The 23294-nt window shown below is 41.6% G+C and overlaps 1 protein-coding gene across 1 annotated transcript in view; it reads right to left on the bottom strand.

Moving 5' to 3' along the window:
• Positions 1 to 2041: 2041 nt before the first annotated feature.
• LOC135543703 (cell adhesion molecule 2-like) overlaps positions 2042 to 23294 on the bottom strand; it is a 688390-nt gene continuing 667137 nt past the window's right edge. Inside the window, exons 7-8 of the mRNA XM_064971070.1 lie at positions 14342 to 14464; positions 2042 to 2677 (exon numbers count right to left, since the gene is read on the bottom strand). Coding sequence (XP_064827142.1) covers positions 2562 to 2677; positions 14342 to 14464 — 239 coding nt within the window. The 3' untranslated portion in view covers positions 2042 to 2561. The remainder of the gene's footprint in view (positions 2678 to 14341; positions 14465 to 23294) is intronic.

The raw sequence follows: 23294 nt of genomic DNA, 5'->3' as shown, positions 1-23294 counted from the left end.
TTACACACATACCATATCTCACAACATGTCTGGCTACAGTGTTCACACAAAACCTCCTATCTTATCATACAATGGGCCATTTGTTTCTTGAATACAGGTTGTATTATACCAGAAAACCCTCGGTCCTGTCATACAGGAGGCAAGGGCTATTGTTACAAGTCTATTCTTTTCCTCATGTACAGCTTTATTCAGGGTGTCAGTGAAGGGAATATTGAAGGGTTAGTGAAGGGGACATTGAAGGGGACAGTGAAGGGTTAGTGAAGGGGGTATTGAAGGGGACATTAAAGGAGACAGCAAAGGGTTAGTGAAGGGGACAGTAAAGGGAACATTGCAGGGTTAGTGAAGGGGGCATTAAAGGAGACAGCAAAGGGTTAGTGAAGGGGACAGTGTAAGGTACAGTAGAGGGGTAGTGAAGGGCACATTGAAGGAGCCAGTGAAGGGTTAGTGAAGGTGCCAGTGAAGGTGCCAGTGAAGGGGACAGTGATGGGAACAGTAGAGGGGTAGTGAAGGAGACAGTAGAGGGGTAGTGAAGGGGACAGTGTAATTGAACAGTGAAGGGGGCAATGAAGGAGACAGTGAAGCAGACAGTGAAGGAGAGAGTGAAGGAGCCAGTGAAAGAGGACAGTGAAGGAGAGAGTGAAGGGGCGAGTGAAGGAGCCAGTGAAAGAGCCAGTGAAAGAGGACAGTGAAGGAGCCAGTGAAGGAAACAGTGAAGGGGCCAGTGAAGGAGACAGTGAATGGGACAGTGAAGGGACAGTGAAGGAGACAGTGAAGGGGACAGTGAAGGGGACAGTGAAGGAGACAGTGAAGGAGACAGTGAAGGAGCCAGTGAAGGAGCCAGTGAAGGAGACAGTGAAGGAGAGAGTGAAGGAGAGAGTGAAGGGGACAGTGAAGGAGACAGTGAAGGAGCAGTGAAGGGGCCAGTGAAGGAGCCAGTGAAGGAGACAGTGAAGGGGACAGTGAAGGAGGGAGTGACGGAGACAGTGAAGGGGACAGTGAAAGAGGACAGTGAAGGAGACAGAGAAGGAAACAGTGAATGAGCCAGTGAAGGAGCCAGTGAAAGAGGACAGTGAAGGAGACAGTGAAGGAAAACAGTGAAGGAGAGAGTGAAGGAGCCAGTGAAAGAGGACAGTGAAGGAGGACAGTGAAGGAAACAGAGAAGGAAACAGTGAAGGAGAGAGTGAAAGAGCCAGTGAAAGAGGACAGTGAAGGAGGACAGTGAAGGAAACAGAGAAGGAAACAGTGAAGGAGCGAGTGAAGGAGCCAGTGAAAGAGGACAGTGAAGGAGACAGTGAAGGTGCCAGTGAACGAGGACAGTGAAGGAGCCAGTGAAGGAAACAGTGAAGGAGAGAGTGAAGGAGGACAGTGAAGGAGACAGTGAAGGAAACAGTGAAGGAGCGAGTGAAGGAGCCAGTGAAAGAGGACAGTGAAGGAGACAGAGAAGGAGCCAGTGAAAGAGGACAGTAAAGGAGCCAGTGAAGGAGCCAGTGAAAGAGGACAGTGAAGGAGGACAGTGAAGGAAACAGAGAAGGAGCCAGTGAAAGAGGACAGTGAAGGAGCCAGTGAAGGAAACAGTGAAAGGGGACAGTGAAAGGGGACAGTGAAGGAGACAGAGAAGGAGCCAGTGAAAGAGGACAGTGAAGGAGCCAGTGAAGGAGCCAGTGAAAGGGGACAGTGAAAGGGGAGAGTGAAGGAGACAGATAATCTAAAGTATAATTTCGTCTGAAAGACATAAGGCGTAACCAGCACACATATTCATTTAAATAACAAATAAAAAATGTAAAATGTTGAATTAAACAACGTTCAAGCCTAGGAGCTGTGATAAGACAGGCGGAATAAAAAGAGAGTATTTGTAGCATCAATGTAAATGAATGGCATAAAGCAGTTAAACAACAGCGTTGCTGACAGTGTGAATGAATTGAGGCACCGTGTAAACGTGAGGGTGTGTGTTTACACACAGGGAATGGGTGTGTGTGTGTGGCAAAATGGTGTGTGTGAGGAGGTGTTGAGGCGTTTAATAAGGAGTCTGAAGTGGTCTCGGTGTCGGTGGATATGCAGATTCTCAGGGGTTTATTTCACATAAAATATGTAAAATTGAAAGAAAGAAAAAATACTAAATAAAAGGCAACATCTCCAGACAGCCAGTAGAGGGCGCTGCCTTTAAAAACGGAGGCCGGCGTCAGAATTAGGACGGTTAAAAAAATATAAAAAAAAGTGTAGAAGAAGTGAAGGGTCGGAATGAAATGCTAAAAAAAGAGAACAGAAAGGCCAGCAGGGAAGAAGGGATGAGGGGAGAAGGAGAAGGTGGAGTTTTTCCAAGGGGTTTCCTTAGTGACGCAGCAGGGGCAGTGTAGAGAGAGAGAGAGAGACAGAAGGAGAAAATGGAAAGAGAGAGAGAAAAAGGGAGAGAAAGAGGGGGCAGCATATCTCCCTCTGTAGTCTAAATAAAGTATAGAAAGGGATGAAGAAAGAGATAAAGAGAATGAGAGGGAGAGAGATAGAGGAATAGAGACATAAAGACAGAGAGAAAGAGCGGGCAGCAGATCAGCGCCCTCTACAGTCTAGATAAAGTACTCCTTCTTCTCCTCAGCATGTGTGTTGCCCTCTGCGTTGATGATAGCTGTATCAGCGTCAGGCGCGTCGTCCGCTCCTTTGGCCTCGTTGGTCAGGTACGTTCCTATTGGACAACAGACAGGAAAACAATACGTGAGGTATATTCCTATTGGACAACAGACAGGTAAACAATACCTGAGGTCTATTCCTATTGGACAACAGACAGGAAGAGAACAGATGAGGTACGTTCCTATTGGACAACAGACAACAACGGTATGTTAAATAAACCTCTGTCCATGATTTAATGCATAAACATGGCTCTGTGCTAAACACAATGTAAAATACCAGTCCTCCAGTGTCCGATCTGGATCGTTAAGTCACAAGCTCTGCTGGTGTAGCAACTTATAGGTACCAAAACACCTGGTCCAAAACCCCTGGTCTGGCCTAGAAAGACTATGTAAATTACGACTCAATTCGGTTTTTAGACCCCGGGAGGAAGAGAGGGACGGACAGAAGTTTGTTTACTATGATCAAGTTTGATCTCCATGTTGAATTATTTTAAAGTTCGCTACAAATCGAGATATTTAATTAAATAGTGATCCATTTTGACTACTATATATTTAATTAAATAGCCATCCATTCTGACTACTATATATTTAATTAAATACTGATCCATTTTGACTACTAGATATTTAATTAAATAGTGATCCATTTTGACTACTATATATTTAATTAAATAGTGATCCATTCTGACGGCTAGATATTTAATTAAATAGTGATCCATTCTGACTACTAGATATTTAATTCAATAGTGATCCATTCTGACTACTATATATTTAATTAAATAGTGATCCATTCTGACTACTAGATAATGAATTAAATAGCGATCCATTCTGACTACTAGATATTTAATTAAATAGTGATCCATTCTGATTACTAGATATTTAATTAAATAGTGATCCATTCTGACTACTATATATTTAATTAAATAGTGATCCATTCTGATTACTAGATATTTAATTAAATAGTGATCCATTCTGACTACTATATATTAAATTAAATAGCGATCCATTCTGACTACTAGATATTTAATTAAATAGTAATCCATTCTGACTACTAGATATTTAATTAAATAGCTATCCATTCTGACTACTAGATATTTAATTAAATAGTGATCCATTCTGACTACTAGATATTTAATTAAATAGTGATCCATTCTGACTACTAGATATTTAATTAAATAGCTATCCATTCTGACTACTAGATATTTAATTAAATAGTGATCCATTCTGACTACTAGATATTTAATTAAATAGAGATCCATTCTGACTACTATATATTTAATTAAATAGCGATCCATTCTGACTACTAGATATTTAATTAAATAGCTATCCATTCTGACTAGTAGATATTTAATTAAATAGTGATCCATTCTGACTACTAGATATTTAATTAAATAGCTATCCATTCTGACTACTAGATATTTAATTAAATAGTGATCCATTCTGACTACTATATAATTAATTAAATAGTGATCCATTCTGACTACTAGATATTTAATTCAATAGTGATCCATTCTGACTACTAGATATTTAATTAAATAGTAATCCATTCTGACTACTAGATATTTAATTAAATAGCTATCCATTCTGACTACTAGATATTTAATTAAATAGTGATCCATTCTGACTACTAGATATTTAATTAAATAGTGATCCATTCTGACTACTAGATATTTAATTAAATAGCTATCCATTCTGACTACTAGATATTTAATTAAATAGTGATCCATTCTGACTACTAGATATTTAATTAAATAGAGATCCATTCTGACTACTAGATATTTAATTAAATAGCTATCCATTCTGACTACTAGATATTTAATTAAATAGTGATCCATTCTGACTACTAGATATTTAATTAAATAGTGATCCATTCTGACTACTAGATATTGAATTAAATAGTGATCCATTCTGACTACTAGATATTTAATTAAATAGTGATCCATTCTGACTACTAGATATTGAATTAAATAGTGATCCATTCTGACTACTAGATATTTAATTAAATAGTGATCCATTCTGACTACTAGATATTAATTAAATACTGATCCATTCTGACTACTAGATATTTAATTAAATACTGATCCATTCTGACTACTATATATTTAATTAAATAGCGATCCATTCTGACTACTAGATATTTAATTAAATAGCTATCCATTCTGACTACTAGATATTTAATTAAATAGTGATCCATTCTGACTACTAGATATTTAATTAAATAGTGATCCATTCTGACTACTAGATATTGAATTAAATAGTGATCCATTCTGACTACTAGATATTTAATTAAATAGTGATCCATTCTGACTACTAGATATGAATTAAATACTGATCCATTCTGACTACTAGATATTAATTAAATACTGATCCATTCTGACTACTAGATATTTAATTAAATACTGATCCATTCTGACTACATTTGTGGTCACACAGGACCAGGTGCTGACACGGACCAATCACGGGCCTGTCAGACTACGAGGAGGCGCCATTAAACTCTCTCAGGCACAATGACAACGACTACATTGACCATGATCCTTCGCTAGTTACGGCCACTTTCAACACGATCCATTGTGCTATTTTTTTGGTGCCATTCAGCAATATACTTCCATTTTCGGGAGGTTTCCATAGAAATACGTGGATGGCGTCAACGTCATCACCATCTACTGGTGTAGATGGTCTACTTTAGTGTCTATGTAAAGTACGTCTTCATGGTCCTTCCAGACGAATATAGGAACAATTGTCCTGAAGCACCTGTTTGACGATGGTCAGAGATAGTCTTTTTTATGACATGTGCTTCGTAATGTAGATTCAAAGAAAGCTGGGAATTGAATGGCCATGTATGTTATTGTCAGGTGTGTTACACCTGGTTATACCTGGTTATTTCATTGGGTTATAAACACTGGTTATACTTGGTAAGGTGTGTTATTGTCAGGTGTGTTATACCTGGTTATTTCATTGGGTTATAAACACTGGTTATACTTGGTAAGGTGTGTTATTGTCAGGTGTGTTATACCTGGTAAGGTGTGTTATTGTCAGGTGTGTTATACCTGGTAAGGTGTGTTATTGTCAGGTGTGTTATTGTCAGGTGTGTTATTGTCAGGTGTGTTATTGTCAGGTGTGTTATACCTGGTAAGGTGTGTTATTGTCAGGTGTGTTATACCTGGTTATACTTGGTAAGGTGTGTTATTGTCAGGTGTGTTATACCTGGTTATACTTGGTAAGGTGTGTTATTGTCAGGTGTGTTATACCTGGTTATACTTGGTAAGGTGTGTTATTGTCAGGTGTGTTATACCTGGTAAGGTGTGTTATTGTCAGGTGTGTTATACCTGGTTATACTTGGTAAGGTGTGTTATTGTCAGGTGTGTTATACCTGGTAAGGTGTGTTATTGTCAGGTGTGTTATACCTGGTAAGGTGTGTTATTGTCAGGTGTGTTATACCTGGTAAGGTGTGTTATTGTCAGGTGTGTTATATAGGTGTGTTATTGTCAGGTGGTTATACCTGGTAAGGTGTGTTATTGTCAGGTGTGTTATACCTGGTAAGGTGTGTAATTGTCAGGTGTGTTATACCTGGTAAGGTGTGTTATTGTCAGGTGTGTTATACCTGGTTATACTTGGTAAGGTGTGTTATTGTCAGGTGTGTTATACCTGGTAAGGTGTGTTATTGTCAGGTGTGTTATACCTGGTAAGGTGTGTTATTGTCAGGTGTGTTATACCTGGTAAGGTGTGTTATTGTCAGGTGTGTTACACCTGGTTATACTTGGTAAGGTGTGTTATTGTCAGGTGTGTTATACCTGGTTATACTTGGTAAGGTGTGTTATTGTCAGGTGTGTTATACCTGGTAAGGTGTGTTATTGTCAGGTGTGTTATACCTGGTTATACTTGGTAAGGTGTGTTATTGTCAGGTGTGTTATACCTGGTAAGGTGTGTTATTGTCAGGTGTGTTATACCTGGTAAGGTGTGTTATTGTCAGGTGTGTTATACCTGGTAAGGTGTGTTATTGTCAGGTGTGTTATACCTGGTAAGGTGTGTTATTGTCAGGTGTGTTATAACTGGTAAGGTGTGTTATTGTCAGGTGTGTTATTGTCAGGTGTGTTATACCTGGTAAGGTGTGTTATTGTCAGGTGTGTTATACCTGGTTATACTTGGTAAGGTGTGTTATTGTCAGGTGTGTTATACCTGGTTATACTTGGTAAGGTGTGTTATTGTCAGGTGTGTTATACCTGGTAAGGTGTGTTATTGTCAGGTGTGTTATACCTGGAAAGGTGTTATTGTCAGGTGTGTTATACCTGGAAAGGTGTGTTATTGTCAGGTGTGTTATACCTGGAAAGGTGTGTTATTGTCAGGTGTGTTATACCTGGTAAGGTGTGTTATTGTCAGGTGTGTTATACCTGGAAAGGTGTGTTATTGTCAGGTGTGTTATACCTGGAAAGGTGTGTTATTGTCAGGTGTGTTATACCTGGTAAGGTGTGTTATTGTCAGGTGTGTTATACCTGGAAAGTTGTGTTATTGTCAGGTGTGTTATACCTGGAAAGGTGTGTTATTGTCAGGTGTGTTATACCTGGAAAGGTGTGTTATTGTCAGGTGTGTTATTGTCAGGTGTGTTATACCTGGTAAGGTGTGTTATTGTCAGGTGTGTTATACCTGGTTATTTCATTGGGTTATAAACACTGGTTATACTTGGTAAGGTGTGTTATTGTCAGGTGTGTTATACCTGGTAAGGTGTGTTATTGTCAGGTGTGTTATACCTGGTTATACTTGGTAAGGTGTGTTATTGTCAGGTGTGTTATACTTGGTAAGGTGTGTTATTGTCAGGTGTGTTATACCTGGTTATACGTGGTAAGGTGTGTTATTGTCAGGTGTGTTATACCTGGTTATACTTGGTAAGGTGTGTTATTGTCAGGTGTGTTATACCTGGTAAGGTGTGTTATTGTCAGGTGTGTTATACCTGGTAAGGTGTGTTATTGTCAGGTGTGTTATACCTGGTAAGGTGTGTTATTGTCAGGTGTGTTATACCTGGTAAGGTGTGTTATTGTCAGGTGTGTTATACCTGGTAAGGTGTGTTATTGTCAGGTGTGTTATTGTCAGGTGTGTTATTGTCAGGTGTGTTATACCTGGTAAGGTGTGTTATTGTCAGGTGTGTTATACCTGGTTATACTTGGTAAGGTGTGTTATTGTCAGGTGTGTTATACCTGGTTATACTTGGTAAGGTGTGTTATTGTCAGGTGTGTTATACCTGGTAAGGTGTGTTATTGTCAGGTGTGTTATACCTGGAAAGGTGTGTTATTGTCAGGTGTGTTATACCTGGAAAGGTGTGTTATTGTCAGGTGTGTTATACCTGGAAAGGTGTGTTATTGTCAGATGTGTTATACCTGGAAAGGTGTGTTATTGTCAGGTGTGTTATACCTGGTAAGGTGTGTTATTGTCAGGTGTGTTATACCTGGTTATACTTGGTAAGGTGTGTTATTGTCAGGTGTGTTATACCTGGTTATACTTGGTAAGGTGTGTTATTGTCAGGTGTGTTATACCTGGTAAGGTGTGTTATTGTCAGGTGTGTTATACCTGGTAAGGTGTGTTATTGTCAGGTGCGTTATACCTGGTAAGGTGTGTTATTGTCAGGTGCGTTATACCTGGTAAGGTGTGTTATTGTCAGGTGTGTTATACCTGGTAAGGTGTGTTATTGTCAGGTGTGTTATACCTGGAAAGGTGTGTTATTGTCAGGTGCGTTACCTTCATACCCGGCAATGCAGGTTTTTTATTTCTTATTTGATTTTACCTTTATTTAACGAGGTAAGTCAGTTAAGAACAAATTCTTATTTTCAATGACGACCTCGGAACAGTGGGTTAACTGCCTTGTTCAGGGGCAAAACGACAGATTTTTACCTTGTCAGCTCGGGGATTTGCATCTTGCAACCTTTCGGTTACGAGTCCAACACTCTAACCACTAGGCTACTCTGCCGCCTCTACACTCTAACCACTAGGCTACCTGCCGCCTCTACACTCTAACCACTAGGCTACTCTGTCGCCTCTACACTCTAACCACTAGGATACTCTGCCGCCTCTACACTCTAACCACTAGCATACCTGCCGCCCCTCCACTCTAACCACTAGGCTACCTGCCGCCCCTCCACTCTAACCACTAGGCTACCTGCTGCCCCTCCACTCTAACCACTAGGCTACCTGCCGCCCCTCCACTCTAACCACTAGGCTACCTGCCGCCAATACACTCTAACCACTAGGCTACCTGCCGCCCCTACACTCTAACCACTAAGCTACCTGCCACCTCTACACTCTAACCACTAGGCTACCTGCCGCCCCTACACTCTAACCACTAGGCTACCTGCCACCTCTACACTCTAACCACTAGGCTACCTGAATCCTCTACACTCTAACCACTAGGCTACCTGCCGCCAATACACTCTAACCACTAGGCTACCTGCCGCCCCTACACTCTAACCACTAGGCTACCTGCCACCTCTACACTCTAACCACTAGGCTACCTGAATCCTCTACACTCTAACCACTAGGCTACCTGCCGCCAATACACTCTAACCACTAGGCTACCTGCCGCCCCTACACTCTAACCACTAGGCACCTGCCGCCCCTCCACTCTAACCACTAGGCTACCTGCCACCCCTCCACTCTAACCACTAGGCTACCTGCCGCCCTTCCACTCTAACCACTAGGCTACCTGCCGCCCCTCCACTCTAACCACTAGGCTACCTGCCGCCCCTCCACTCTAACCACTAGGCTACCTGCCGCCCCTACACTCTAACCACTAGACTACCTGCCGCCCCTCCACTCTAACCACTAGTCTACCTGCCGCCTCTACACTCTAACCACTAGACTACCTGCCGCCCCTACACTCTAACCACTAGGCTACGCTGCCACCCCTACACTCTAACCACTAGGCTACGCTGCCACCCCTACACTCTAACCACTAGGCTACGCTGCCACCCGAGCGGCAGGTAACCCTGGTTATTTTAATTGGGCTACAGACACTGGTTATAGATGGTCAGGTGTGTTATTGTCAGGTGTGTTACATATATACCTGATATCTGGTTATAAACGTAATAGAGTTGGTCAGGTGTGTTATTAACAGGTGTGCTATTAACAGGTGACCTACCTTGATGTCTGACAGTGAACCTGATTATAAACAAACTGGATAGACAAAGAGAATAAGTCAGGTGTTGTACAGTTTTACTACTGTCAGGTATGTTATCTTTATGTGTTTAACAGGTGTGTTTAACAGGTACTATCAGGTATGTTATCTTTATGTGTTTAACAGGTACTATCAGGTATGTTATCTTTATGTGTCTAACAGGTTCTATCAGGTATGTTATCTTTATGTGTTTAACAGGTGTGTTTTATAACAGGTACTATCAGATATGTTATCTTTATGTGTTTAACAGGTACCATCAGGTATGTTATCTTTATGTGTTTAACAGGTACTATCAGGTATGTTATCTTTATGTGTCTAACAGGTTCTATCAGGTATGTTATCTTTATGTGTTTAACAGGTACTATCAGGTATGTTATCTTTATGTGTTTAACAGGTGTGTTTTATAACAGGTACTATCAGGTATGTTATCTTTATGTGTTTAACAGGTGTGTTTTATAACAGGTGCCATCAGGTATGTTATCTTTATGTGTTTAACAGGTACTATCAGGTATGTTATCTTTATGTGTTTAACAGGTGTGTTTTATAACAGGTGCCATCAGGTATGTTATCTTTATGTGTTTAACAGGTACTATCAGGTATGTTATCTTTATGTGTTTAACAGGTGTGTTTTATAACAGGTACCATCAGGTATGTTATCTTTATGTGTTTAACAGGTTCTATCAGGTATGTTATCTTTATGTGTTTAACAGGTGTGTTTTATAACAGGTACTATCAGGTATGTTATCTTTATGTGTTTAACAGGTACCATTGGGTATGTTATCTTTATGTGTTTAACAGGTACTATCAGGTATGTTATCTTTATGTGTTTAACAGGTGTGTTTTATAACAGGTACCATCAGGTATGTTATCTTTATGTGTTTAACAGGTACTATCAGGTATGTTATCTTTATGTGTTTAACAGGTTCTATCAGGTATGTTATCTTTATGTGTTTAACAGGTGTGTTTTATAACAGGTACTATCAGGTATGTTATCTTTATGTGTTTAACAGGTACCATTGGGTATGTTATCTTTATGTGTTTAACAGGTACTATCAGGTATGTTATCTTTATGTGTTTAACAGGTGTGTTTTATAACAGGTACCATCAGGTATGTTATCTTTATGTGTTTAACAGGTGTGTTTTATAACAGGTACTATCAGGTATGTTATCTTTATGTGTTTAACAGGTACTTTATGTGTTTATCAGGTATGTTATCTTTATGTGTTTAACAGGTACTATCAGGTATGTTATCTTTATGTGTTTAACAGGTGTGTTTTATAACAGGTACTATCAGGTATGTTATCTTTATGTGTTTAACAGGTACCATTGGGTATGTTATCTTTATGTGTTTAACAGGTACTATCAGGTATGTTATCTTTATGTGTTTAACAGGTGTGTTTTATAACAGGTACCATCAGGTATGTTATCTTTATGTGTTTAACAGGTAGTATCAGGTATGTTATCTTTATGTGTTTAACAGGTGTGTTTTATAACAGGTACCATCAGGTATGTTATCTTTATGTGTTTAACAGGTGTGTTTTATAACAGATACTATCAGGTATGTTATCTATATGTGTTTAACAGGTACTATCAGGTATGTTATCTTTATGTGTTTAACAGGTGTGTTTTATAACAGGTACTATCAGGTATGTTATCTTTATGTGTTTAACAGGTACCATTGGGTATGTTATCTTTATGTGTTTAACAGGTACTATCAGGTATGTTATCTTTATGTGTTTAACAGGTGTGTTTTATAACAGGTACTATCAGGTATGTTATCTTTATGTGTTTAACAGGTACCATTGGGTATGTTATCTTTATGTGTTTAACAGGTACTATCAGGTATGTTATCTTTATGTGTTTAACAGGTGTGTTTTATAACAGGTACCATCAGGTATGTTATCTTTATGTGTTTAACAGGTACTATCAGGTATGTTATCTTTATGTGTTTAACAGGTGTGTTTTATAACAGGTACTATCAGGTATGTTATCTTTATGTGTTTAACAGGTGTGTTTTATAACAGGTACTATCAGGTATGTTATCTTTATGTGTTTAACAGGTGTGTTTTATAACAGGTACTATCAGGTATGTTATCTTTATGTGTTTAACAGGTACCATCAGGTATGTTATCTTTATGTGTTTAACAGGTACTATCAGGTATGTTATCTTTATGTGTTTAACAAGTTCTATCAGGTATGTTATCTTTATGTGTTTAACAGGTGTGTTTTATAACAAGTTCTATCAGGTATGTTATCTTTATGTGTATAACAAGTTCTATCAGGTATGTTATCTTTATGTGTTTAACAGGTACTATCAGGTATGTTATCTTTATGTGTTTAACAGGTACTATCAGGTATGTTATCTTTATGTGTTTAGCAGGTACTATCAGGTATGTTATCTTTATGTGTTTAACAGGTACTATCAGGTATGTTATCTTTATGTGTTTAACAGGTGTGTTTTATAACAAGTTCTATCAGGTATGTTATCTTTATGTGTTTAACAGGTGTGTTTTATAACAAGTTCTATCAGGTATGTTATCTTTATGTGTTTAACAGGTACCATCAGGTATGTTATCTTTATGTGTTTAACAGGTGTGTTTTATAACAGGTACTATCAGGTATGTTATCTTTATGTGTTTAACAGGTGTGTTTTATAACAAGTTCTATCAGGTATGTTATCTTTATGTGTTTAACAGGTACCATCAGGTATGTTATCTTTATGTGTTTAACAGGTACCATCAGGTATGTTATCTTTATGTGTTTAACAGGTACTATCAGGTATGTTATCTTTATGTGTTTAACAGGTACTATCAGGTATGTTATCTTTATGTGTTTAACAGGTGTGTTTTATAACAGGTACTATCAGGTATTACAGGTGTAGTGTATTACAGTTGTAGTGTATAACAGGTTTAGAGTATTACAGGTGTAGTGTATTACAGGTGTAGTGTATTACAGGTGTAGTGTATTACAGGTGTAGTGTTTTACAGGTGTAGTGTATTACAGGTGTAGTGTATTACAGGTGTAGTGTATAACAGGTGTAGTGTTTTACAGGTGTAGTGTATTACAGGTGTAGTGTATTACAGTTGTAGTGTATAACAGGTTTAGAGTATTACAGGTGTAGTGTATTACAGGTGTAGTGTATTACAGGTGTAGTGTATTACAGGTGCAGTGTATAACAGGTTTAGAGTATTACATGTGTAGTGTATTACAGGTGTAGTGTTTTACAGGTGTAGTGTATTACAGGTGTAGTGTTTTACAGGTGTAGTGTATTACAGGTGTAGTGTATTACAGTTGTAGTGTATAACAGGTTTAGAGTATTACAGGTGTAGTGTATTACAGGTGTAGTGTATAACAGGTGTAGTGTATTACAGGTGTAGTGTATTACAGGTGTAATGTATTACAGTTGTAGTGTATAACAGGTGTAATGCATAACAGGTGTAATGTATAACAGGTGTAGTGTATAACAGGTGTAGTGTATAACAGGTGTAATTTATAACAGGTGTAGTGTATAACAGGTGTAGTGTATAACAGGTGTAATGTATAACAGGTGTAGTGTATAACAGGTGTAGTGTATAACAGGTGTAATGTATAACAGGTGTAGTGTATTACAGGTGTAGTGTATAACAGGTGTAGTGTATAACAGGTGTAGTGTATAACAGGTGTAGTGCATTACAGGTGTAGTGTATAACAGGTGTAGTGTATTACAGGTGTAGTGTATAACAGGTGTAGTGTATAACAGGTGTAGTGTATAACAGGTGTAGTGTATTACAGGTGTAGTGTATTACAGGTGTAGTGTATAACAGGTGTAGTGTATAACAGTTGTAGTGTATAACAGGTGTAGTGTATAACAGGTGTAATGTATTACAGGTGTAGTGTATAACAGGTACTCTAAGGTGTATTACAGGTGTAATGTATAACAGGTGTAGAGTATAACAGGTGTAGTGTATAACAGGTGTAGTGTATAACAGGTGTAGTGTATTACAGGTGTAGTGTATTACAGGTGTAGTGTGTAACAGGTGTAGTGTATAACAGGTTTAGAGTATTACAGGTGTAGAGTATTACAGGTGTAGTGTATTACAGGTGTAGTGTATTACAGGTGTAGTGTATAACAGGTGTAGTGTTTTACAGGTGTAGTGTATTACAGGTGTAGTGTATAACAGGTGTAATGTATTACAGGTGTAGTGTATAACAGGTGTAGTGTTTTACAGGTGTAGTGTATTACAGGTGTAGTGTATTACAGGTGTAGTGTATAACAGGTGTAATGTATTACAGGTGTAGTGTATAACAGGTGTAGTGTATAACAGGTGTAGTGTATAACAGGTGTAGTGTATAACAGGTGTAGTGTATTACAGGTGTAGTGTATTACAGGTGTAGTGTATTACAGGTGTAGTGTATAACAGGTGTAGTGTATAACAGGTGTAGTGTATTACAGTTGTAGTGTATTACAGGTGTAGTGTATTACAGGTGTAGTGTATAACAGGTGTAGTGTATAACAGGTGTAGTGTATAACAGGTGTAGTGTATTACAGGTGTAATGTATTACAGGTGTAATGTATTACAGGTACCTTTATGCCTGGCCAGGTAGCGGCCCAGAACGATGATGAGACACAAGGTGACGAAGACCACCACCGCCACCACTCCTCCAATCAGAGCATGGTCTGGACCATGCTGCCCCATGGCGTTGGGGTCTGGAGAGGGTGGGGAGGAGAGGGAGGGCGGGGAGGAGGGGAAGAGAGGGGAAAGGGAGGGAATAGAGGAGAGGGAGGGGAGCAGGGTGGAGGGCGGGGAGGAGGGGGAAGAGAGGGGAAAGGGAGGGAATAGAGGAGAGGGAGGGAGGAGGGTGGAGGGGTGGGGAGGAGGAGGAAGAGAGGGGAAAGGGAGGGAATAGAGGAGGAGAGGAGGGGAGGAGGGGGAAGAGAGGGGAAAGGGAGGGAATAGAGGAGAGGGGGTGGAGGAGGGTGGAGGGTGGGGAGGAGGGGGAAGAGAGGGGAAAGGGAGGGAATAGAGGAGAGGGAGGGGGAGGAGGGGGAAGAGAGGGAAAGGGAGGGAATAGAGGAGAGGGAGGGGAGCAGGGTGGAGGGCGGGGAGGAGGGGGAAGAGAGGGGAAAGGGAGGGAATAGAGGAGAGGGAGGGGAGGAGGGTGGAGGGTGGGGAGGAGGAGGAAGAGAGGGGAAAGGGAGGGAATAGAGGAGAGGGAGGGGAGGAGGGGGAAGAGAGGGGAAAGGGAGGGAATAGAGGAGAGGGAGGGGAGCAGGGTGGAGTGCGGGAGGAGGGGGAAGAGAGGGGGAAAGGGAGGGAATAGAGGAGAGGGAGGGGAGGAGGGTGGAGGGTGGGGGAGGAGGAGGAAGAGAGGGGAAAGGGAGGGAATAGAGGAGAGGGAGGGGAGGAGGGGGAAGAGAGGGAAAGGGAGGGAATAGAGGAGAGGGGGTGGAGGAGGGTGAATAGAGGAGAGGGAGGGGAGGAGGGTGGAGGGGCGGGGAGGAGGGGAAGAGAGGGGAAAGGGAGGGAATAGAGGAGAGGGAGGGGAGGAGGGGGAATAGAGGAGAGGGAGGAGGAGGGTGGAGGGGCGGGGAGGAGGGGAAGAGAGGGAAAGGGAGGGAATAGAGGAGAGGGTGGGGAGGAGGGGGAATAGAGGAGAGGGAGGGGAGGAGGGTGGAGGGCGGGGAGGAGGGGAAGAGAGGGGAAAGGGAGGGAATAGAGGAGAGGGAGGGGAGGAGGGTGGAGGGTGGGGGAGGAGGGGGAAGAGAGGTGAAATGGGGGGAATAGAGGAGAGGGAGGGGGAGGAGGGGGAAGAGGGGAAAGGGAGGGAATAGAGGAGAGGGAGGGGAGGAGGGGGAAGAGAGGTGAAATGGGGGGAATAGAGGAGAGGGAGGGGAGGAGGGGGAAGAGAGGGGAAAGGGAGGGAATAGAGGAGAGGGTGGGGAGGAGGGGAAGAGAGGGGAAAGGGAGGGAATAGAGGAGAGGGCGGGGAGGAGGAACAGGAAAAAAGAAAGAGAGAGTGAAGCTGGTGAGCTGCTGTCATTTTCTCTCATTTGACATTTGAGTTATTTAGTAGACTATTTTATCCAGAGACATTGACAGTAGTGAGTCATTTAACAGACTCTCTGATCCAGAGTCACTTACAGTAGTGAGTCATTTAACAGACTCTCTGATCCAGAGTCACTTACAGTAGTGAGTCATTTAACAGACTCTCTGATCCAGAGTCACTACAATAGTGAGTCATTTAACAGACTCTCTGATCCAGAGTCACTTACAGTAGTGAGTCATTTAACAGACTCTCTGATCCAGAGTCACTTACAGTAGTGAGTCATTTAACAGACTCTCTGATCCAGAGTCACTACAGTAGTGAGTCATTTAACAGACTCTCTGATCCAGAGTCACTTACAGTAGTAAGTCATTTAACAGACTCTCCTATCCAGAGTCACTACAGTAGTGAGTCATTTAACAGACTCTCTGATCCAGAGTCACTACAGTAGTGAGTCATTTATCAGACTCTCTGATCCAGAGTCACTACAGTAGTGAGTCATTTAACAGACTCTCCTATCCAGAGTCACTACAGTAGTGAGTCATTTAACAGCCTCTCTGATCCAGAGTCACTACAGTAGTGAGTCATTTAACAGACTCTCTGATCCAGAGTCACTACAGTAGTGAGTCATTTAACAGACTCTCCTATCCAGAGTCACTACAGTAGTGAGTCATTTAACAGCCTCTCTGATCCAGAGTCACTACAGTAGTGAGTCATTTAACAGACTCTCTGATCCAGAGTCACTACAGTAGTGAGTCATTTAACAGACTCTCTGATCCAGAGTCACTACAGTAGTGAGTCATTTAACAGCCTCTCTGATCCAGAGTCACTTACAGTAGTGAGTCATTTAACAGACTCTCTGATCCAGAGTCACTACAGTAGTGAGTCATTTAACAGACTCTCTGATCCAGAGTCACTACAGTAGTGAGTCATTTAACAGACTCTCCTATCCAGAGTCACTGCAGTGCATTGTAAGATAGCTAATCTCTTAGAAAAAATGAGTTCTTAAATGGTTCTTCGGCCGGGTTCCGGGTAGAAGTAGAACCCTTTTGGGTTCCAGGTAGAACCCTTTACATGGAACCCAAAAGGGGTTTACCTGGAGCAAAAAAAAAGGGTTCTTCAAAGGGTTCTCCTATGGGGACAGCCGAAAAACCCTTTTTTGGGTTCTAGATAGCACCTTTTTGTTTTGTGTCAGTGAGACAACCACATATCACTGTAAGTACTTTTTTTCCCTCCTCAATAAAGTAGCAATCAGCAAAGCCAGAGCGAGAAACAAAAGTCCAAATGTGAGTGTTATTGTCCTCAACAGTCAGAAGCTACTTTGAAATACTGCCACGTACTGTGGAGGCTGACAGAACACGCGACAGAACACGCGACAGAACACGCGAAATGACACGCGACAGAACACGCGACAGAACACGCGAAATGACACGCGACAGAACACGCGACAGAGCACGCGACAGACCCCCCGACAGAACACGCGAAATGACACGCGACAGAACACGTGACAGAACACGCGACAGAACACGCGACAGAACACGCGACAGACCCCCCGACAGAGCACGCGACAGAACGTGCGACAGAACACGCGACAGAACACGCGACAGAACACGCGAAATGACACGCGACAGAACACGTGACAGAACACGCGAAATGACACGCGGCAGAACACGCACATACATACCAACAGAGCTCAGACCTGCCACCCAGAGAGACAAAGATATTATTTTCTGACAAAATGAACAAGAGCATCTGACAAAATGTAACATTTTTTATTATTATTTTTAAACGAGAGAGAGAGAGAAATGGGGGGAGGAGAGAGAGAGAGAGAGAGAGAGAGAGAGAAAGGGGGAGAGAGAGAGAGAGACAGAGAGAGAGAAAGGAGGAGAGAGAGAGAGGGGGAGAGAGAAAGGGGGGGAGAGAGAGAGAGTGAGAGAGAGAGAGAGAGAGAGAGAGAAAGGGGGGAGAGAGAGAGAGAGAGAGAGAGAGAGAGGAGGAGAGAGAGAGATAGAGAGAGAAAGGAGGAGAGAGAGAGAGAGAGAGAGAGAGAGAGAGAAAGGAGGAGAGAGAGAGAGGGAGAGAGAGGGGGGAGAGAAAGGAGAGAGAGAGAGAGAGAGAGAGAGAGAGAAAGGAGGAGAGAGAAAGGAGGAGGAGAGAGAGAGAGAGAAGAAAGGAGGAGAGTGAGAGACAGAGAGAGAGAGAAAGGAGGAGAGAGAGAGAGAGAGAAAGGAGGAGAGAGAGAGAGAGAGAGAGAGAAAGGAGGAGAGAGAGAGAGACAGAGAGAGAGAAAGGAGGAGAGAGAGAGAGAGGAGGAGAGAGAGAGACAGAGAGAAAGGAGGAGAGAGAGAGAAAGGAGGAGAGAGAGAGACAGAGAGAAAGGAGGAGAGAGAGAGAGAGAGAACAAAAGGAGTAAATCAGTCATATTGTTCAGGGCCCCCTCCCCCATAGAGACATGGAAGCGTAGCTCAATACAAGACCACATGGAAATAATGGTACATGTTTACTGATATGAGAAAGTAGACGGTAGCTTCCCAAATTGCAGCCTGTTCCCTATTTATAGCGCAGTGCTATAGACCAGAGCCCTATAGGGGGTGCCATTTGGGATACAAACCCCATAATGTATAATACTCAAAGATATAATTCCTTTGCTGTTGTTAAGTCATATGAGAAAATCTAAAAGTCCAAAAATACCTGTTGTTTCTTTCTGTCACTCATAAGTCTAGTAGCATCAGAAATGTTTGGGGTTTTAAAATGCGGGTTTTAAAACGTCCAGCTGATTTCTGAAGTGATCTGGGGTTGAAAGGACCCGCTGAGATATGGGAGGAGGACTTCAGGAAATGAAGAGATTATTATAATTATTATTATATTATAATACGCCATCGACTGACATTATTATTATATACATTTCAAGATTTGTCTTTGGCGTAGAATTGAGCAAAGTGGAGGACTTTGTCTGAAAAAAAAGAAGTAGCTAAAATGTGATTGAATCATGACAGTCCTTATTATCTCGGCTTTGAGAAATCTAATTCTTAGTGAAAAAGGAATGTACAGAACCATTAACATATCGCAAATAACAGAATATTCTCTGGAAGCGTGTATATAGAACATGGCTAAATGTCAGCTCGGGGATTCGATCCAGCAACCGGAAAAAGCTCTAACCACGAGGCTACCTGCCGCCCCAAATATATAGAAATAGAATAACAATAATACAATATATATCCCGATATATAGAAGTCTATTGAATCATTATCCTCCAATATATAGAATTCTATTGAATCATTATCCTCCAATATATAGAATTCTATTGAATCATTATCCTCCAATATATAGAATTCTATTGAATCATTATCCTCCAATATATAGAATTCTATTGAATCATTATCCTCCAATATATAGAAGTCTATTGAATCATTATCCTCCAATATATAGAATTCTATTGAATCATTATCCTCCAATATATAGAAGTCTATTGAATCATTATCCTCCAATATATAGAATTCTATTGAATCATTATCCTCCAATATATAGAATTCTATTGAATCATTATCCTCCAATATATAGAAGTCTATTGAATCATTATCCTCCAATATATAGAATTCTATTGAATCATTATCCTCCAATATATAGAAGTCTATTGAATCATTATCCTCCAATATATAGAATTATATTGAATCATTATCCTCCAATATATAGAATTCTATTGAATCATTATCCTCCAATATATAGAATTCTATTGAATCATTATCCTCCAATATATAGAAGTCTATTGAATCATTATCCTCCAATATATAGAAGTCTATTGAATCATTATCCTCCAATATATAGAAGTCTATTGAATCATTATCCTCCAATATATAGAAGTCTATTGAATCATTATCCTCCAATATATAGAAGTCTATTGAATCATTATCCTCCAATATATAGAAGTCTATTGAATCATTATACTCCAGCGTGAGCAGAGATATAAATCATCAATTATAAATAAATCAACATGAGAAAAATGATATACTGAACAAAATATAAATGCAACATGGTAATATTTAATATAATATTTTAAAGATTTTTTGTTGTTGTTGTTGCAATTCATATGAAGAAAATCAGTTGATTAAAAATAAATAAATGAGGTCCTAATCTATGGAAATACAGACATGCATCTGTAGGTCACAGACACCGGGATAAAAACGGGCCTGAGGATCTCCTCACGGTATCTCTGTGCTTTCAAATTGCTATTGATAAAACGCAATTGTGTTTGTTGTCTGTAGTTTATTCCCGCCCCATACCATAACCATCCACCGCCACCATGGGGCGCTCTGTTCACAACGTTGACATCAACAAACCGCTGTTAGGGCCCAGATATCCTCTATGTACGCCCTGTTAGGGGCCCAGATGTCCTCTATGTACGCCCTGTTAGGTGCCCAGATGTCCTCTATGTACGCCCTGTTAGGGGCCCAGATGTCCTCTATGTACGCCCTGTTAGGGGCCCAGATGTCCTCTATGTACGCCCTGTTAGGGGCCCAGATGTCCTCTATGTACGCCCTGTTAGGGGCCCAGATGTCCTCTATGTACGCCCTGTTAGGGGCCCAGATGTCCTCTATGTACATCCTGTTAGGGGCCCAGATGTCCTCTATGTAAGCCCTGTTAGGGGCCCAGATGTCCTCTATGTACACCCTGTTAGGGGCCCAGATGTCCTCTATGTAAGCCCTGTTAGGGGCCCAGATGTCCTCTATGTAAGCCCTGTTAGGGGCCCAGATGTCCTCTATGTACATCCTGTTAGGGGCCCAGATGTCTTCTATGTACACCCTGTTAGGGGCCCAGATGTCCTCTATGTACACCCTGTTTGGGGCCTAGATGTCCTCTATGTACACCCTGACAGGGGCCCAGATGTTCTCTATGTACACCCTGACAGGGGCCCAGATGTCCACTCTGTCTCTCTGTCCTCTCTTCATCTCTGTCCGCTCTCTCTCTCCTCTCTGTCTCTCTGTCCTCTCTCTCTTTCCTCTCTCTGTCTCTCTCTTCGTCTCTGTCCGCTCTCTGTCTCTGTCCGCTCTCTGTCTCTGTCTCTCTCTGTTCTCTCTCTCTCTCTCTGTCTGTCTGTCCTCTCTCTCTGTCTCTGCCCTCTCTCTCTGTCTCTGTCTGTCCTCTCTCTCTGTCCTCTCCCTCTCTTTACTTCTATCCTTATCCCCCCTCTCAATTTTTTTCTCTCCCTTTTTGGAATGTCCAAGTGGTGCCAATTCAACATTCCTCAGCTGTCCGCTCTACTGACCAAGCCGAACGGCAACAGAGTGACCACAAGGTGTGTGTGTGGTCAAGTGTGACAGCCAGGTCTTTGGGACTGTGGAGGGTTATGGAGTGATACAAAGCCTGCTGCTCACCTATTTAGAGAGAGAGAGACGGATGGGGTATAGACAGAGAGAGAGAGAGAAAGAGAGATAGGGATATATATATATATATATATATATATATATATATATAGAGAGAGAGAGAGAGAGAGAGAGAGAGAGAGAGAGAGAGAGAGAGAGAGAGAGAGAGAGAGAGAGAGAGAGAGAGAGAGAGAGAGAGAGAGAGAGAGAGAGAGAAAATGTCCTCTTGTGTGCTACCTATATCCCCCCAGTAGAATCCCCATAGTTTAATGAAGACAGCTTCTCCATCCTGGAAGGGGAAATCAATCATTTCCAGGCCCAGGGACATGTACTAGTCTGTGGTGACCTAAATCCCAGAACTGGACAAGAACCTGACACCTTCAGCACACAGGGACAAGATATAAACAGTGTAGTTATTCCCTGAATAACAAAACAAAACGTCAGTATAGAGACAAAGTGGAGTCGCAATTGAACGGCTCAGATACGTTGCGTATGTGGGAGGGTCTACAGACAACCAGGGACTACAAAGGGAAAACCAGCCACGTCGCTGACAACGATGCTCATGGACAAGCTAAACACCTTCTTCACCCGTTTTGAGGATAACGCAGTGTCTCCGACGCGGGCCGCTCCCGAGGACTGTGGGCTCTCGTTCATCGTGGCTGACGTGAGTAAGACATTTAAGCACGTTAACCCTCACAATGCTGCAGGCCCAGACGGCTTAGCTGCGTCCTCAGAGCATGTCCCCACTTGCGTCAAGATTTCCACCATTGTTACTAAGAGAGTAACTGAACTAAATGACTATCGCCCCGTAGCCTCTGTCATCATGAACTGAGGGATCATATCACCTCTTACCTGACACCCTAGACCCACTTCAATTTTCATACCGCTCTAATCACACTGCCCACTGCCCTACCCCATCTGGACAAGAAGAATACCTATGTAAGAGTGCTGTTCATTGTCTTCAGCTCAGCATTCAACACCATAGTATCCTCCAAGCTCATCATTAAGCTGGAGGCCCTGGGTCCTGGTCAAGTGAATAGAATTCCAAGCGAATGCGAATAGAATTCCAAGCGAATAGAATTCCAAGCGAATGCGAATAGAATTCCAAGCGAATAGAATTCCAAGCGAATAGAATTCCAAGCGAATGCGAATAGAATTCCAAGCGAATAGATTTCCAAGCGAATAGAATTCCAAGCGAATGCGAATAGAATTCCAAGCGAATAGAATTCCAAGTGAATGCGAATAGAATTCCAAGCGAATAGAATTCCAAGCGAATAGAATTCCAAGCGAATGCGAATAGAATTCCAAGCAAATAGAATTCCAAGCGAATAGAATTCCAAGCGAATAGACACCCCGGCCTGTGGGTCCTGGATGGGCCAACATCTCCACTTCGCTGATCCTCAACTCTGCTCCCTGTTCACCCATGACTGCGTGGCCATACACGCCTCGAATACAATCATCAAGTTTGCAGACGACACAACAGTAGTAGGGCTGATTACCAACAATGATGAGGCGGCCTACAGGAAAATAACGAGGAAAATAAACTCTCCCTCAACGTCAACAAAACAAAGGAGCTGATCGTGGAGACAGCAGAAAGAGCACGCCCCCCCTTCCACATCGACGAGGACCGCAGTGGAGAAGGTGAAAAGCTTCTAGTTCCTCGGCGTACACATCACTGACAATCTGAAATGGTCCACCCACACAGACAGTGTGGTGAAGAAGGCACAACAACTCCTCTCGAACCTCAAGAGGCTGAAGAAAAATTTGGCTTGTCACCTAAAACCCTCACAAACTTTTACAGATGCACCATTGAGAGTATCCTGTCAGGCTGTATCACCTGGTACGGCAACTGCAGGGGTCTCCAGAGGCTGGATTCACCAAATACGGGGGGAAAAAGTAAGATGTTTCCTTAAGGAAAGTAAAGAAAAGAAATTCATAAGGCAAGTCCTCATAGTTTTCTTCGGAACTTTGTAAATATCTTCTTATGTGACAGGGATGATATTCTTATCATTTATACACAAAAAAAACAAAAAAAAACGTTATTTTTCATACATGATCAAAAAAACAAAAAATAATAACTTCAGTAAACAAATGGAAGAAAAGTTTGGTTGGTTATTGCAGAGACCAGGATGG

The sequence above is a fragment of the Oncorhynchus masou genome, chromosome 8 (assembly GCF_036934945.1).
Source record: "Oncorhynchus masou masou isolate Uvic2021 chromosome 8, UVic_Omas_1.1, whole genome shotgun sequence".
NCBI lineage: Eukaryota > Metazoa > Chordata > Actinopteri > Salmoniformes > Salmonidae > Oncorhynchus > Oncorhynchus masou.
The sequence above is the reverse complement of the archived record's forward strand: the minus strand, read 5'-3'. Positions and strand labels throughout refer to the sequence as shown.